At 44.8% G+C, this 14,050-nt stretch overlaps 1 protein-coding gene across 1 annotated transcript in view; it reads right to left on the bottom strand.

Annotated features, from left to right (window-relative positions):
- Positions 1-14,050, bottom strand: part of LOC131898303 (transmembrane protein 132B) — an 85,047-nt gene that overhangs the window by 29,475 nt on the left and 41,522 nt on the right. Inside the window, exon 2 of the mRNA XM_059249431.1 lies at positions 9,697-9,840. Within this exon, the coding sequence (XP_059105414.1) occupies positions 9,697-9,840 (144 nt within the window). The remainder of the gene's footprint in view (positions 1-9,696; positions 9,841-14,050) is intronic.

The following is a 14,050-nucleotide window of genomic DNA, read 5'->3' as shown; positions in this document are numbered from 1 at the left end:
CCACCAGGTCTGCCTAAGTGGGAGAAAAACCATTACTGAGTGAAATAGGATATCCTACCCTGCCACAGGGGCCACTGCAGCAGATTTACAAACAGGCTGGCCACTGACACCAGTGTCCAAATTCTGACTCTTCCCTATTTGAACTTAGTGACTGTCCATGACATTAGGACAGATGAAGGATGAGATGTGCATACTCCAAGACAAAAACTCCTGTGGATTGAACAAAATTCAGTGAGGCTCAGCAAAGAGACACGACCGAGGGAAAATGCCTTGGCTCTTTCCATTGTAATGTCCCCAACAGGCTTTGTACTGATAGCAGGACAGCCCCAAGGTGAAGAGCCACACAGCTGCCTCCCTGCCATACCAAAGCGCATACTTTTACATTGGACACTCCCTTGACTGTTGACGGCAATACAAAACCAATCTGCACGCACCGTTTAAGTCATTTCTTTAAGATATCAGCAGCCCTGCAGCAGGAAGCATAGTGGATGCCACTTGCTGACTTTCTTGCAGCCTGGCCCTCAGACGGCTTTCATACACAGCCCAAGAACCACTCGCCAAAGGAATGATGCCACCCACAGTGGACTGGGCTTGGCTAACAGTCAAGACAATCCCTCACAGACATGCTTACAGACCAACCTGATGAGGTGGTTTTATCAGGTGCTTCTAAGCTGTGTCGGGTTGGCAGCAAAAGCTAACCATGACAGTGATGGCTACTAACTTAGATAACATTGATACAGTGGTATAATATAATACCTATGACATAACAGGAAAGCTATCAGATTTTCATTTAAAGGTGTACCTTTCACGTAAGTCAATCAGTGCTTGACTCTGAAACGTCGTTAGGAAAAAAACAATGGCAAAGGCTGACATGAGCCTTTGCCACATAACCCTTGTACCTACATCCACCCCTACCTGGGACTGGATCTTCCATGTGTGTGACCTGGTTGAACTCAGAAGTTTGTTTCAATCATCTGAGTTTCCTGAGGATGCCAGTGGATGCCAGGGTACAGCCAACAGCTCTGCCCACCATCTAATAACACTCAGGACAAGTACCAAAAGGTATTTGGTTTCCTTCCTTCACACCGAATGCCCAGAAAATGCATATCTAGGAGATAATAAATGTATCCACAGAGGTCGTAGGTACTAGCAACCATATCTGCCCAGGTCTCTGTCTCCGGAAGGAGAGCAGCAGGTATTCAAGCGTTAGAACAGGCGGGCAGGAAGTGCAGGTGCATGGCTCCTGGGAGAAGCTGAGAGGTATGCAGGTTCGAGCTGGCTCACGCCAAGATCTCCCAGAATTATGCAGAAGTGGTTCCAGGATGCTTAGTTCTTAATTAGAGATGCCAAAGATGGAAAGGAACAAATGCTCTAATTGATATTGGAAGCTTAATGAAGTTGACGGAACAAAAGGTTGAGACTGCAGCAGTGTGGATCCCCGGCCAACAAGAAATACATGACACATCTCCAACCAGAAATGCAACAATAAAAGTCCAAATTACTAGCATAAAGAAGGACAGAATTAGGCAATCACAGCCAAACTGCCTGACAACTTATTCTTAGCTGCATGGCTCCTGGCAATGGGGGGAAGGAAGGAAATTCATGCCCAGAAATAGACTAACAGCGGGGCTTTTTTATATGGAATTTTTGTGTGTGTGTGTGAAGCATTGTGCATTGCGAGAGGCAAAGAAATGGCTTTAAATCTCTTTTGATTTTTTTCCTTCTCCCCATGTTCTTTCAAGTAAAACTCACATCAGTCTAAGGCAGGTGGATTTGGGTTTCTACCACTTGAAATAACAATGAAAATAATAGTCGCTTGCGCCGGAATTCATCCTTGGTCTGTCAGATCCCCCCTACTCCCCTGTCTGTCACACCTGGCCAGCTCCCACTGCCTGAAGGGTGATGTCTACTCAAGTGTATCTCCCTGAGGAGCCCGCTCAGAACACACCTGCCTTCCATTTAATCCGCTCTGTAAGCCCAGCTACTTAGGGGGACTCGGATCACATACAGCCTGCTGTAGGGTGGCACACACTGACCCAGGTAAAGCTGCTACCGCGGGGCACGTTGTCATTTCCCATGGGGCTTCGGTGGCCAGCTCCCCACACAGCTCAGCAAGCCACAGAACATTTTATCCTTTTCCCTGCCATTCACCTCCTCGCCTCTTCCTCTCCCACAGACCAACTTCTTCAGAAGCAGAATCCTTCCCTGGGGTAGAGAAGTCTTTAAAACGTCAACGCCTTTTGATTAGCCTTTCAAGGTCTCATTATTGTGAATCTGCCTGGTACCTGTAGGCTGGGAATGTAATTATGGCAGCCAAAAGTTACAGGAGCCATCTTCAAGATCCGCATGAGTTTATATTTATCTCTCCATGAGTGTGAGGATCTGTCTACCATAGATGATGATGGGTTTCTCTGGTTGGTTCTGGAAGCTACTGGCATAGAACACGTTGTGGTTTGAGTGAGAAATGTCCCCCACAGGTTCCCATAGTTGAACACTTTATCCCCAGCAGGTGGCGCTGTTTGAAGAGGTTATGAAACCTTTAGGAGGTGGAGACTTGCTGGAGGAAGTATGTCACTGGGGGTGGGCTTTAAGAATTTATAGACTCACTCGACTTCCTGGTCTCTCTCTGCTTTCTGACTGTTGATGCAATGTGACCAGCCAGCCACATGCTCCTGCTGCTCTGCCTTCTCCACCATTATTGAACCTATTCCTTGGAAACGGTGAGCCAAATAAACCCTTTCTCCCTCAGGTTGCTTTTGTCATGGTGTTTTTTGTTTGCTTGCTTGTTTGTCATGGTGTTTTATCACAGAAACAGGGAAGACACTATGACACTCTACAACTGCAGACAGGTAATAAACATAAAACCATCACTCAGAAAGACAGATGTCCAATGATTAAATCATAATTAAGATACAGAAGTTGCATTTCATGTCCATTCTCCGAAGACTTTTAAAAGATCTCTTTAACAAAGGCAAAACAAAGCACACAGGGTAGCCTGAAAAGCAGGGTCTCTTCTCAAGTAACCCAGTCCTAATCTCGAGAACCTGTGACTATATTAACACAGTACAGCAGGGAACCAGGGAACCCAAAAGAGATATCCAAATCATAGCCACCAATGAGTGGGAGCTTGTTTAGAAGAAAAAGATTTTTTTGCAGATAGAAGCTTGCAATCTCAAGCAAAGGTCATCTCCAGTTAGGGTGGCCCTTAAGTTCCATGACAAACCCCTGCATAAGAAGAGTTGTACAGCAAAACAGTGGTGAGCTCAAACAACAATGACGACAGTGAGTGAAACTACACAGGCCAAGGAATGCCAGGAGCCAACTCTCCCAGTGCTTCTGGAGGAAGCAGGAGCCCACCCCAACATGATTATTGTAGATCCTGTTCTCAATAACTCAGCCAAAAGAAACGTCAACCTCTTCCAGCTACCTGGTTTAATGACAACTTTCTACATAAGCTCTTGAAATGAATGCATTGGACAAAGGGTATTGAAGATCCATTTACAAACCTGAGATGGCCTATCGGGGTGTCTCCCATGTTATGAGAACAAATGTCTACTCACCCCAGATATGGAACTAACAATGGACCAAAACCCGACTAGGTGAACCAATGAATTTCACTTGGGGTTACTTACAGGAATATGGGTGAGAGGGTATTTAACAGTAGCAGAAATGACTCAGAGACAGCTGAATCACTGAAGCCCATCCCTGCATGAGTGACAGCTCACAAAAGCTGGGAACCTAGGGCACACTGCATAGCCTGCAAGCAGCTTGGTAGATTGAAGAGTGCCTTTCCTGGTGGCTCAATTGATCTGAGCCTCTTCTAAGCATCTCTACTGGTCTGTGATGATCTCTCAGCCATCTTTACTGAGCCTAGTGAATCTGCTCAGTTTCAGGGACTTCCTGAAGCTATTTTGAATTGTTTACTTCCTGTCTTAAGGAGTTTTCCCATGCCGGTATTAAAGACCTTTATAAGGGGAGGTGGAAGGGTCAGAGTCAGAGAAGCAGGTGCAATGATGGAATCATAAAGGAGAGGGAGGGGAAAAGAGAGAGAGAGTAGGAGGGTGCTACCCTGTAGGCTTTAAAAATGGAGGAGGGGACCTGAGCTAAGAAGATGGGTGGTCTCTAGGTCTAAAAGAGCCAGGGATGGATTCTACCAACATCTTCAAGAAGGAATACAGCCCTGACAACATCCTTTAGATCCCTGCCTATAGAATAAGATAACAAATTTGTATTTTAAGCCACTAATTGTTACAGTTACCATAGAGACAGATATGAGGATCCCAACTCCCCTTCAGGTGTGGCTGTGGGTTTAATGTTGCTAAACTGCTGAGATGTTTATGTTAATTTAGCACTCTTCAAGCATTGGTACCCTAAACTACAAGGAACAACCCACCTGGCCCTTGAGAAGCAGCTGATAGACCCTCCCCTTGTGCCTGGAGCAAGAGATGCACAGAGTCACACTCATTTTTAAAAACAATTGTCTTTCGAACTTCTAAATATACACATTGCTCTGGAGAAGCTTTGAGTTTTATTTTGACTGATCTTCGGTGTGCCTCACGTGATGGCATTAGAAGAAAGCTCTCTGTAAGAAGCCTGTCCACTACCTCATTGGCCCCTTATATCCTGTCCCCTCCCCTCCTAAGAGATAAAGAAGCTAGGCTCAGGGTGGTTACACAGTCTATACAAGGTCAAACAGTAAGGAAGGGTGGAGCCAGGATCAGAACTCATAACCAACATCTAAAATCTTAACCAAGGAACTTGCTGTACCACCATCTTTTTCTCTCCACTAGGAATGGTCTCGTTAACTTCCACTCTGAGGGCCTGAAAGGCAAAAAGCACATTGCATCTTCCCCACAGTGGCCCTTGACAGAGGTACAGAGCACCATGACTGGCCCCCTCTCCATGGACGCAATGGTACCCTCCTCCTTTGCACCTCACTGCCCAGATGGCCTCCCACCTCCTCCTCCAGCCTTTTCTGCTGTGGTTTGATTTCCAGAACTTTCCATCCCCTCACATTGTTGCTCAGATCACAGATTTCCCAATGCCCCTTTCAGGCTCTATAAAGACAGAATTTGCCGTCAGAGCAATGGAGTGAACTATAGTATATGTCACATTATTTTTTTTAAGAGAAGGGACCAGAGTACAAAAAAAAAAAAAAACCTTCTACTTTCCTCCAAAATCTAAAAGCAGAAAATCAGCACCCAACTGTTACATCTCCTCAGCCTTCACAGGGAGTTGAAAGGGGGTGGCGGAGCTTGCAGTGAGCAGATTGGACCTTCCACAGAAGGGACAGCCTCTGCTCAACTTCAGAAAGGTCTCACAGAAAGTGATGTGGACCTGGGGCCACTCAACCTTGGGGGTTTTCATAGGCTCAAAATATTCATTTCTACATGAATTTGCCAAATTTTTCATAATGGTGTGATGGCTGTTCTTAGTTGTCAACTTGACTACATCTAGAATTACCTAAAGCCCAATAACTGGGCACACCTGTGAGGGTTTTTTTTTCTTAATTGAATCATTTGAAATGGGAAGATCTACCCCAAATCTGGATCTTTGAGATAGGAAGATTAAATATTTAATCCAAATCTTTTGAGGGAGGAAGAGCCACCTTTAATCTGGGCCACACCTTCTGCTGGCAACCTACGTAAAGGACAGGGAAAAAAGGAAGCTCTTTCTCTGCCTGTTTGCCCTCACATCACTGGCAAGTCCATTCCTTCACTGGCATTTGTGCCTACTTCTTTGGGATTTCAGTGTATGCTGAAGACTAGCTGAGACATCCAGCCTCCTAGACTAAACTATTAGATTCTTGGATTATCCATTCATAGGCAGCCATTGTTGGGTTACCTAGACCACAGCCTATAAATCCTTCTGTTAAATCCTCTTTCTACATATAGAGATTCATTCTCTAAGTTCTGTTACTCTAGAGAACTCTGACTAATAGAAATGGCAATAAATTAAATAATAAGAAGAATAAGTAACTCATGGGCTGGGGAGATGGCTCCGTGAGTAAAGCCATTTGCCACAAAAGTGTAAGTACTTGAGTTCCAATCTTCAGAATCCACCTAATCTGGATGGGAATGAGTGTCTGCAACCCCAGTGCTCTTGCCAGGAGGTGGGAGGTGAAGACGGGAGACTCCTCAGAAGCTAGCCAGCCAGCTAGCCTGGAATAAGCAATGCAAAACAACAGAGTCCCTGTCTCAAACAAAACAGAAGGCAATGGCTGACCCCCAAGGTTGCCCTCTGACCTCCACAAGCATGTTGTGGCTCATGCTTACCTGCATTCACACACATGAATGTATACACACAAGAAAGAAAAGAAATAACTTCCATGTGCATGAGCACACATACACATCACACACACACACACACACACACACACCATTCTGGGCCAAATCTGGCCCTATGGTTGCCTCTCTGTTGTTCTACAGTGAACTACAGATGCATTCTTGAATGCCAGTGATACCACCCATAGACAGAAGCCCTGGCAGCTGACAGACCTGTTGGATCTCACCACTAATAATAAAGGTCAAGGCTTCTTACAGATACAGACAGACAGACAGACAGAGACACATAGACACACTCACAGATACACAGAGACACATGTAGACAGACACACACACACACAGAGACATAGATATAGACAGACATAGACACACTTATATAGTCACACAAACACATATAGACACCCAGAGACACACACACACACACACACACACACACACACACACACAGAGTCACAATTATAAAGCTTGTCTCCTGTTTTCTGTTTATTTTAGATTCTCCACTTTCATCAGATGTAGAGGGCATCTGGCCCTTTTTCAGCTGTTTATACCTATTCTATGAAAGTCACAAGATTCCCAGGTCATGGGAGTGAGCCTGTTTGTCTCCACAACTCCCACATCCCCAAACTCAATACTTGACTCACTCCTCGAAGTCCCAGGCCCGCTGTGTAGAAATGGCTAGGTAACAGATGCATGGGTCTCTATGCTGGCACAAATGACTTTGCCAGTGTCCCAGCAACCCCTGGGTGACACTGAGGCCGGTGCACAGCCCTGGAGAAAATCCCATCCATCCTCAAGCTGCAGTAGGATGTATTACAAATACAGACAGAGAAACCCCAGCAGATACAGCAGAGCCACTTAATTAAATCCCAGGGTCACCAGCAAAGCCTGTCTGAATGCAGCCCTGGGCTTGGTGATCTGACAACTCACTCTATTTGGCTCCTCTAAAGAGTGGACCCTTCTTTACGAGGCTTGTACAAGACAGCCAAGATGGAAAAAAAGAAAGAACTTCATCTTCTAAAATATCATATCCTTCAGGAAGGGCAGAGTGGCTTTAGCTCACTTTTGTGCATGGGAACTGCAATGAAATTCACAAATTTGGACACACTTCTCTGCTGTAGAATTCTCCAGAGGAAGAGAACAAGGATTCCATCCTGCAGGGCTCCACAAGGCTCCTGGGAGAGACCCAAAGGCTCAGGAGAAACAGAGCATGTCATTTGTTTGAGCCTATGTCAGCATGAACATTCAGACACCACCTCCCTAAGCTGCTGCCAATGTCTCCTCTTTCTTGAGTGATGTGGAGACAGAAAAATAGATGTGCTAGGCTGGGGACGTGGCTAAGTTGGTAAGGTACTTACAAGGTATGAGGACTTGAGTTCAGACCCCCCAACACCAATGTGAATAACCAGGCGTGTGGTGTGTGCTTATGATTCAAACTCCGGGAAATAGAGGCAGGAGGATTCCCTAAGGCTCGCTGGCCAGCTGGTCTAGCCAAGTCAGTCAGCATCTGGTTCAATGAGAGACCCTGTCTCAAAAATAAGATGGAGTTCCACATGCACTCCTCTGTGTGTGTGTGTGTGTGTGTGTGTGTGTGTGTGTGTGTGTGTCTGTGTGTCTGTGTGTATAGGTGTGTATAGGTGTGTCTGTGTGTGTGTCTGTGTGTGTGTGTGTGTGTGTGTGTGTGTGTGTGCACATTTGCATTGTCAGTATGTCTCATGTATACCTACCTCCTGTAACCAGACTCAGGTCTTTCTGGACTCTTAATATGGAAGGCCTTGGGTTTATTTAGTCTGGCTTGGCCATAGAACACAAGGATTGCCAGGAGTCCCAGGATGAGGCCATGTTGTAGGTTTTTAACTAGTCTGCTTTTGTCTTTGGGGCAAATTCATGGCCCATGCCCAGGAAACAAGCTATGCCACACTGGAGGCTCCTGCAGATTCACAACTGTTCAATGAGACTTCATGGATCCAACATCCTTCTTTATCAGGCATACTCTGGACCAAAACACAGTCTCGTGCAGGCCACACAGAGAAAGCATCAACCTTTTGTAGACATTCTCTTGCTAGCCACCAGGAAGTGTCTAAGACCGACACTGAGGGCTGGCGAGGTGACTCGGCAGGTAAAGGTACCTGCCTCTAAGCTTCAGGACCTGAGGTCAAGTTCCAGGACTCACATGGTGAATGGAGAGAAATGACTCCAGAAAGCTATCCCCTGGCATCTGCATGCATGTATGCATCTGCTTGCACATGTACATATTAAGAAATTTAATTAATTAATATAAGTGTGAAAAGCCTAAGGCCAGGTCCCATTTCACCTCTGAACAGAAGCAGACAGGATGTGAAAGGCAGGACTCTGTGGGCATGTCGGATTTGCCTAAAATATCTGAGCAGACTGGGACTGGAGCTCTCTTGGAGACTCAGAGATGGAATCCTTCTTCTCTGTGGTCTCTGCTGCAAAAGCAATAAGCAACCAATGTGTGCTGAGGAGGGTGGGGGGAAAAACAACAGAAACACTAAATCTTAAAGTTTCCCTCACAAACAGCAAGGACAATTAAACTCCCAGCAGACTCCGGAAGAATGTGGAGCCAAAATATCCACTGCTCAGTAATGAAAAGAATCCAGCAGAAGTAGCCCGTGTCCAGATTTCTCAACTGCAAGCTGCATGTCCCTTTGGTAGTATTCAAATTAAGTCAGGAGGTGCATGATGAGGGTTTTTTTATTATTATTTTAATAGTCATTTACTTTAATGTATAATAACAAAATTTTAACACATCAAGCTCGTGGGTTTTATTATCTTATAATGGCCCTAAATTAGTTTTTAAGCGTGAGAAAAGGAGATTCTTATCAACACCAGACTTCAGCCAGCTGAAGCAGACAGCTGCTCCAGGAAAGCAGGGCATGTGAAGAAAATATACTCAGTAAATAACCCGACTGGGCATTAGACAGTTGGTAAAATGAAATGATGTATGGATTGCTGGAGTAAAGGAAGCAGCATGCATATGGGAAAGATGGAGAAGAAAAGAGGAAAAGAAGAGGGTGAAAGAGGAACAGATCGTCACTTGAGACCTAGAACCAGAGATGGAAACAGCAGCTTCTCTACTGACATTGATCTCTTCTCAGTGAGGTCATTCGCCCTCCTTCAAATGAAGGACATTAGGACAGGACATGCTGGAGATGAAAAGAAAGGGGGGACAGAGAGAGAGAGAGAGAGAGAGAGAGAGAGAGAGAGAGAGAGAGAGAGAGAGAGAGAGGACATGCTGGAGATGAAAAGAAAGGGGACAGAGAGAGAGAGAGAGAGAGAGAGAGAGAGAGAGAGAGAGAGAGAGAGAGAGAGAGGACATGCTGGAGATGAAAAGAAAGGGGAGAGAGAGAGAGAGAGAGAGAGAGAGGAACACACGAGGATGTGTCTCCAGTACCTTCACAACATCTTCATCAGCCGACCTGCATTCCACAGCCTCCAACACGTCCACTACAGATCCATCTTCTTGAACCCCCACGACCTTGACAGGAACCGAGACAGGCTTTCCTGTGAGAATGGCGGTGTTCAAAACTTCTGTGTCCTGAACAAGAGAGAAGAGGGCACAGGTGAGCAAACAGGCCAAGGGTGAGCCAAGAGGGAGGGGCGACTGAATGAGCTACTCGCTACCTGGACTCCTGTTAGGAATGTGAAATATCCCCGACAGGTTCAAATGCTTGACCATTCGGTCCCTTATGGGTCTGCCCCTTTAAGGCAGTGGTCATTCTTGGGCTGGAGAGATGGCTCAGCAGCTAACGTCACTGGCTGACCTTCCAGAGGACTGCGGTTTGATTCCTAGCACCCACATAGCGTCTCACAATCATCTGTAACTCCAGTTCTAGAGGATCCAACACCCTGGCCTCCAAAGGCACTGCATGCACATGGTGCACACACAAACACACAGATAAGACACTCACACATATAAATCAAGTAATTTTTAATTTATATTAAAACTAGTAGTCACTCTTAAGAGGCCAAATCCTACAGTGAAGATGAAGCCACATCCCTTGGAGTGCTTCTCAGGGACAGAATTAAGGCACTGCCTCTGTCTCTCTGTGTGTCTCTCTGTCTTCTGTATGTCTCTGTGTCTCTGTGTCTCTCTGTATCTCTGTATCTGTATCTCTCTATCTCTCTGGGTGTCTCTCTGTCTCTCTGTCTCCCTCTCACTTCCAGGTCTGATCATGGTCTCGAGGCCCTCCTGTCCTAAACTCGCCACAGCTACTCTATTATATTTAACAGGCGGCAGCAGCTGGCACTGTATGGGACATTGTGGAGCCTTTTGTAGGTGGAGTTACCCAGAAGAGATGGGTCCCTAGAGGATGGAAGGTCCCAGACAGTTGGAAGGGTTCCACCTCACACTGAAGATAATTAAGCTCAACAACTAGACCCTCTTTAGTCCCCAGGGGCAGGGATACTGTCCAACACAGAGAGTTCTACCTCCCTTCTCATCTTGCAGACATGACTGTCACTTGGCACAAGAATTATCTTCAATATTAATTAATTAATTTGTACATGCACATCTGCAGTCATGTGGTTTTGGAGGATTTTTTGGGAAGTTTTTGGAGGAAGCGTATTGTGTGTATGTGTGTAGAGACCAGAGGATAATTTCAATGATCATTCCTCAGAAACCACCCGCCCACCAAGCTTATTTAGACAGCATTACTCACTGGGACCTAGGGCTCTCTGAATAGATAAGGCTATCTGGCCAGTGAATCCCAGAGACTCCTGTCTCTGCTTCCCCAGCACTGATAAGTACACGCTACTACCTTGGCAAACTTTTCATAGGATCTCTGGAGACTGAACTCAGGACCTCATACCTACAGGCGCATCATCAACTGAGCAAACCTCTCTCTTCAGTATCCTAGTCTTAGCTTGAAATTCATTTGGAAAGCAATTGCTCATTTTGGAGGTCATCACAACACAGGGATCATAGATTTCCTATGGGGAGCAAATTAAGAAAACAATGGCACAAAGGACCAGAGAGAACCAGCCACACATAAAACTCCTGCACACCCTAGCTGCCATCAGGGCCTTCCTGCCCTTCACTTTCCAGTTCTCCCAGAGACCTCCCTCTAAATCCAGGTATGTGGGGCTTTCCTCTCTCCTCTGGCAAACTGTTGGGACTCTGTAGGTTCTTCCTCATTTAGCTAAATCTGTCAATCTCATGACATACTGGTTTGGCTAGAGTTGATCCCACCTGACTCCATTAGGCACATGACCTTAAAACAGCCAGGGAAAATATACTAACATTGTGTCCACAGTAAAGCCAGAAGAAAAAACAGAAGCAAGACTGTAGCTAAAAGTTTTCCTGGTCCTGCCCGGCTCTTAGTCAAGACAAATCTCTCTCACCTACCAGTCCTGCAGTCACTCAGACCCAAGTAAACACACAGAGGCTTATATTAATTAAAACTGCTCAGCCATTAGCTCAAGCTAACTATTGACTAGCTCTTACACTTAAACTCAGTCCATTTCTGTTGATCTATATGTTGCCACGTGTTTCGTGGCTTTACCTATGTGCCATTACATGCTGCTCCCTGGATGGTGGGCTGATGTCCTCACTCAGCCTTCCAGCCTTCCCACAATTTTCTTGTCTGCTTATCCCACCTATACTTTATGCCTGGCTACTGGCCAATCAGTGTTTTATTAAACCAATGTACAAAAATCATTATTTCACAACACAAAACCAGGTTCCTCGTCAAGATTTCTGGATTCCCCAATCCAGCCCTACCTGAAGATCACTCACTGTCTTCAGAAATTTAAATAAATCTGTGCTTTTACTAAATTTCAACTTCCCCTAAAGCCAGTATTAACTGGGTTTTGTCACTTGTAACTGAAAAGTCTTGTATGAGACCAGGTGACAGGGTAGGCTCTAGAGAAAGAAGCCAGCTAATGCATTGGTCTGCACCCTGGGAAAGCCCTCAGAGCAGACACTACTGTGTCTCCCAGACTGAGTTTCAAGGGCAGGCACAGATTTCTTACAGAGAATCATGGCTGACCCTGACTTACAACTCTGTTATAAGCAGCTTAGGTGCCTGTGTTTCCGCATTTCAACTCTTCCATGAGTGGCTTAGATTTTTGCACCCTCTCCCCATTATCCATGAACAGCCTCTCAATACTTCCAAAGGTGATCCCTCCCAGCCCTCAGAACACTAAAAAAGAAATTGTTGTGTTCAGCATCACAGAAACATCGTCTACTGCCAAAGGCACGTCAGCATCTGTCCAGAGACATGCCTCCTTGGCTCCTTATTTCAGGAGGGTTAGACCCCACACTAAAGTGTATGGATAATTTTTTGGAAATGCATTTCCATTAGTGTTCAACAGAGTGGCATCACAGAAAATGGCAGAGTAAGATGAGCAGAAGATTCTCTGCCCTGTGAAGCAAAAAGAAAGCCAACAAATACCTTCGGAAACAACTATTTCAAATGTATGTGGGGCTGGGACAGCATTTATTCAGGAAATACAAAATCTTGGCCTTTTAAGAAAGAGAAAAAACAGAATGCTGTGGAATAATCCTCTTGTACATGGTAAAGATTTGTCACTTGAGTTGGTTTAATAAAACACTAACTGGCCAGTAGCTGGGCAGGAACTTGGGAGGGAAAGCCAAACTGAGAATGCTGGGAAGAAGAAAGGTGGAGTCAGGAAATCACCAACCAGATGCAGGAGAAGTGATGAAAATTGTATTGAGAAAAGGTGCCAAGCCACATGGCTAAACATAGATACGAATTATAGGTTAATTTAAGTATAAGAACAAGTTAGTAATAAGCCTGAGCTACTAGCTGATCAATATGAGTAATATTAAGCTTCAGAGTCAATTATTTAAGAAGCAGCTGCTGGGTATTTGGGAATAGGGAGGCGAGAGAGAAACTTCTGCCTACACTAGAGAACTTAGTGATATTTTACCCTGAGTTTCTCTCCTCCTCTTTGGAGCTGCTGCAGTTTTGAAAACTAACATCTTGCCTTCACAAAAAAAAAAAGCCAGCAGTGTAGACACCACTGGAGGGACAGAGTTGGAGACCTTCCAAAACCTCAAGTCATTGTTGCTGGATTGTCTGCTGGTTCACTGGAGGACCTACCTGCCGAGTTGTGTGTGACCTGAGTCTGGGCTCACTGGGTAGGAAAAGCCTTCTACTCGGATGTTTGGCAAACAGAACTATGGGCAACTGTTTAATTTCAGAGCTGTTGGAGGCCATGGACAACACTTGATCAAAAGTCTTATGGGGAATGAGATGACTGTAGGATCTTTGAAAGGCCGTGACTGACTCCTGGGAAGTGACAGACAAAAAAGGTGACAGGCAAACAGAGAGACTATAAATAGATGATGATGATAATGAAGATAGATAGATAGATAGATAGATAGAAAAATAGATAGATAGATAGACAGACAGAGTAATAGAACACAGATAACAGTGTATTAGCTGAATGATAGATATACAGATATATACATAGACAGATACATAGATTGATACATCAATAGACTAACAAAAACAAATAGATGATAAACATTTAGAGGGATAGAAATATAGATATATCATAGACACAGAGATAAATACATAGACCAATAGATACATAGATAAACATGATAGGTTGACAGAGAGATACATAGGTAGTTAATAGATAGATAGATAGATAGATAGATAGATAGATAGATAGATAGATAGATAGATAGAGATAGATAGATGAGAGATAGATAGATAGATAGATAGATAGATAGATAGATAGATAGATAGATAGATGGAAGACAGAGTGACAAATGA

This window comes from Peromyscus eremicus, chromosome 23 (assembly GCF_949786415.1).
Source record: "Peromyscus eremicus chromosome 23, PerEre_H2_v1, whole genome shotgun sequence".
Taxonomy (NCBI): domain Eukaryota; kingdom Metazoa; phylum Chordata; class Mammalia; order Rodentia; family Cricetidae; genus Peromyscus; species Peromyscus eremicus.
Note: the sequence above shows the minus strand (reverse complement) of the source record. Positions and strands in the feature narration are given on the sequence as shown.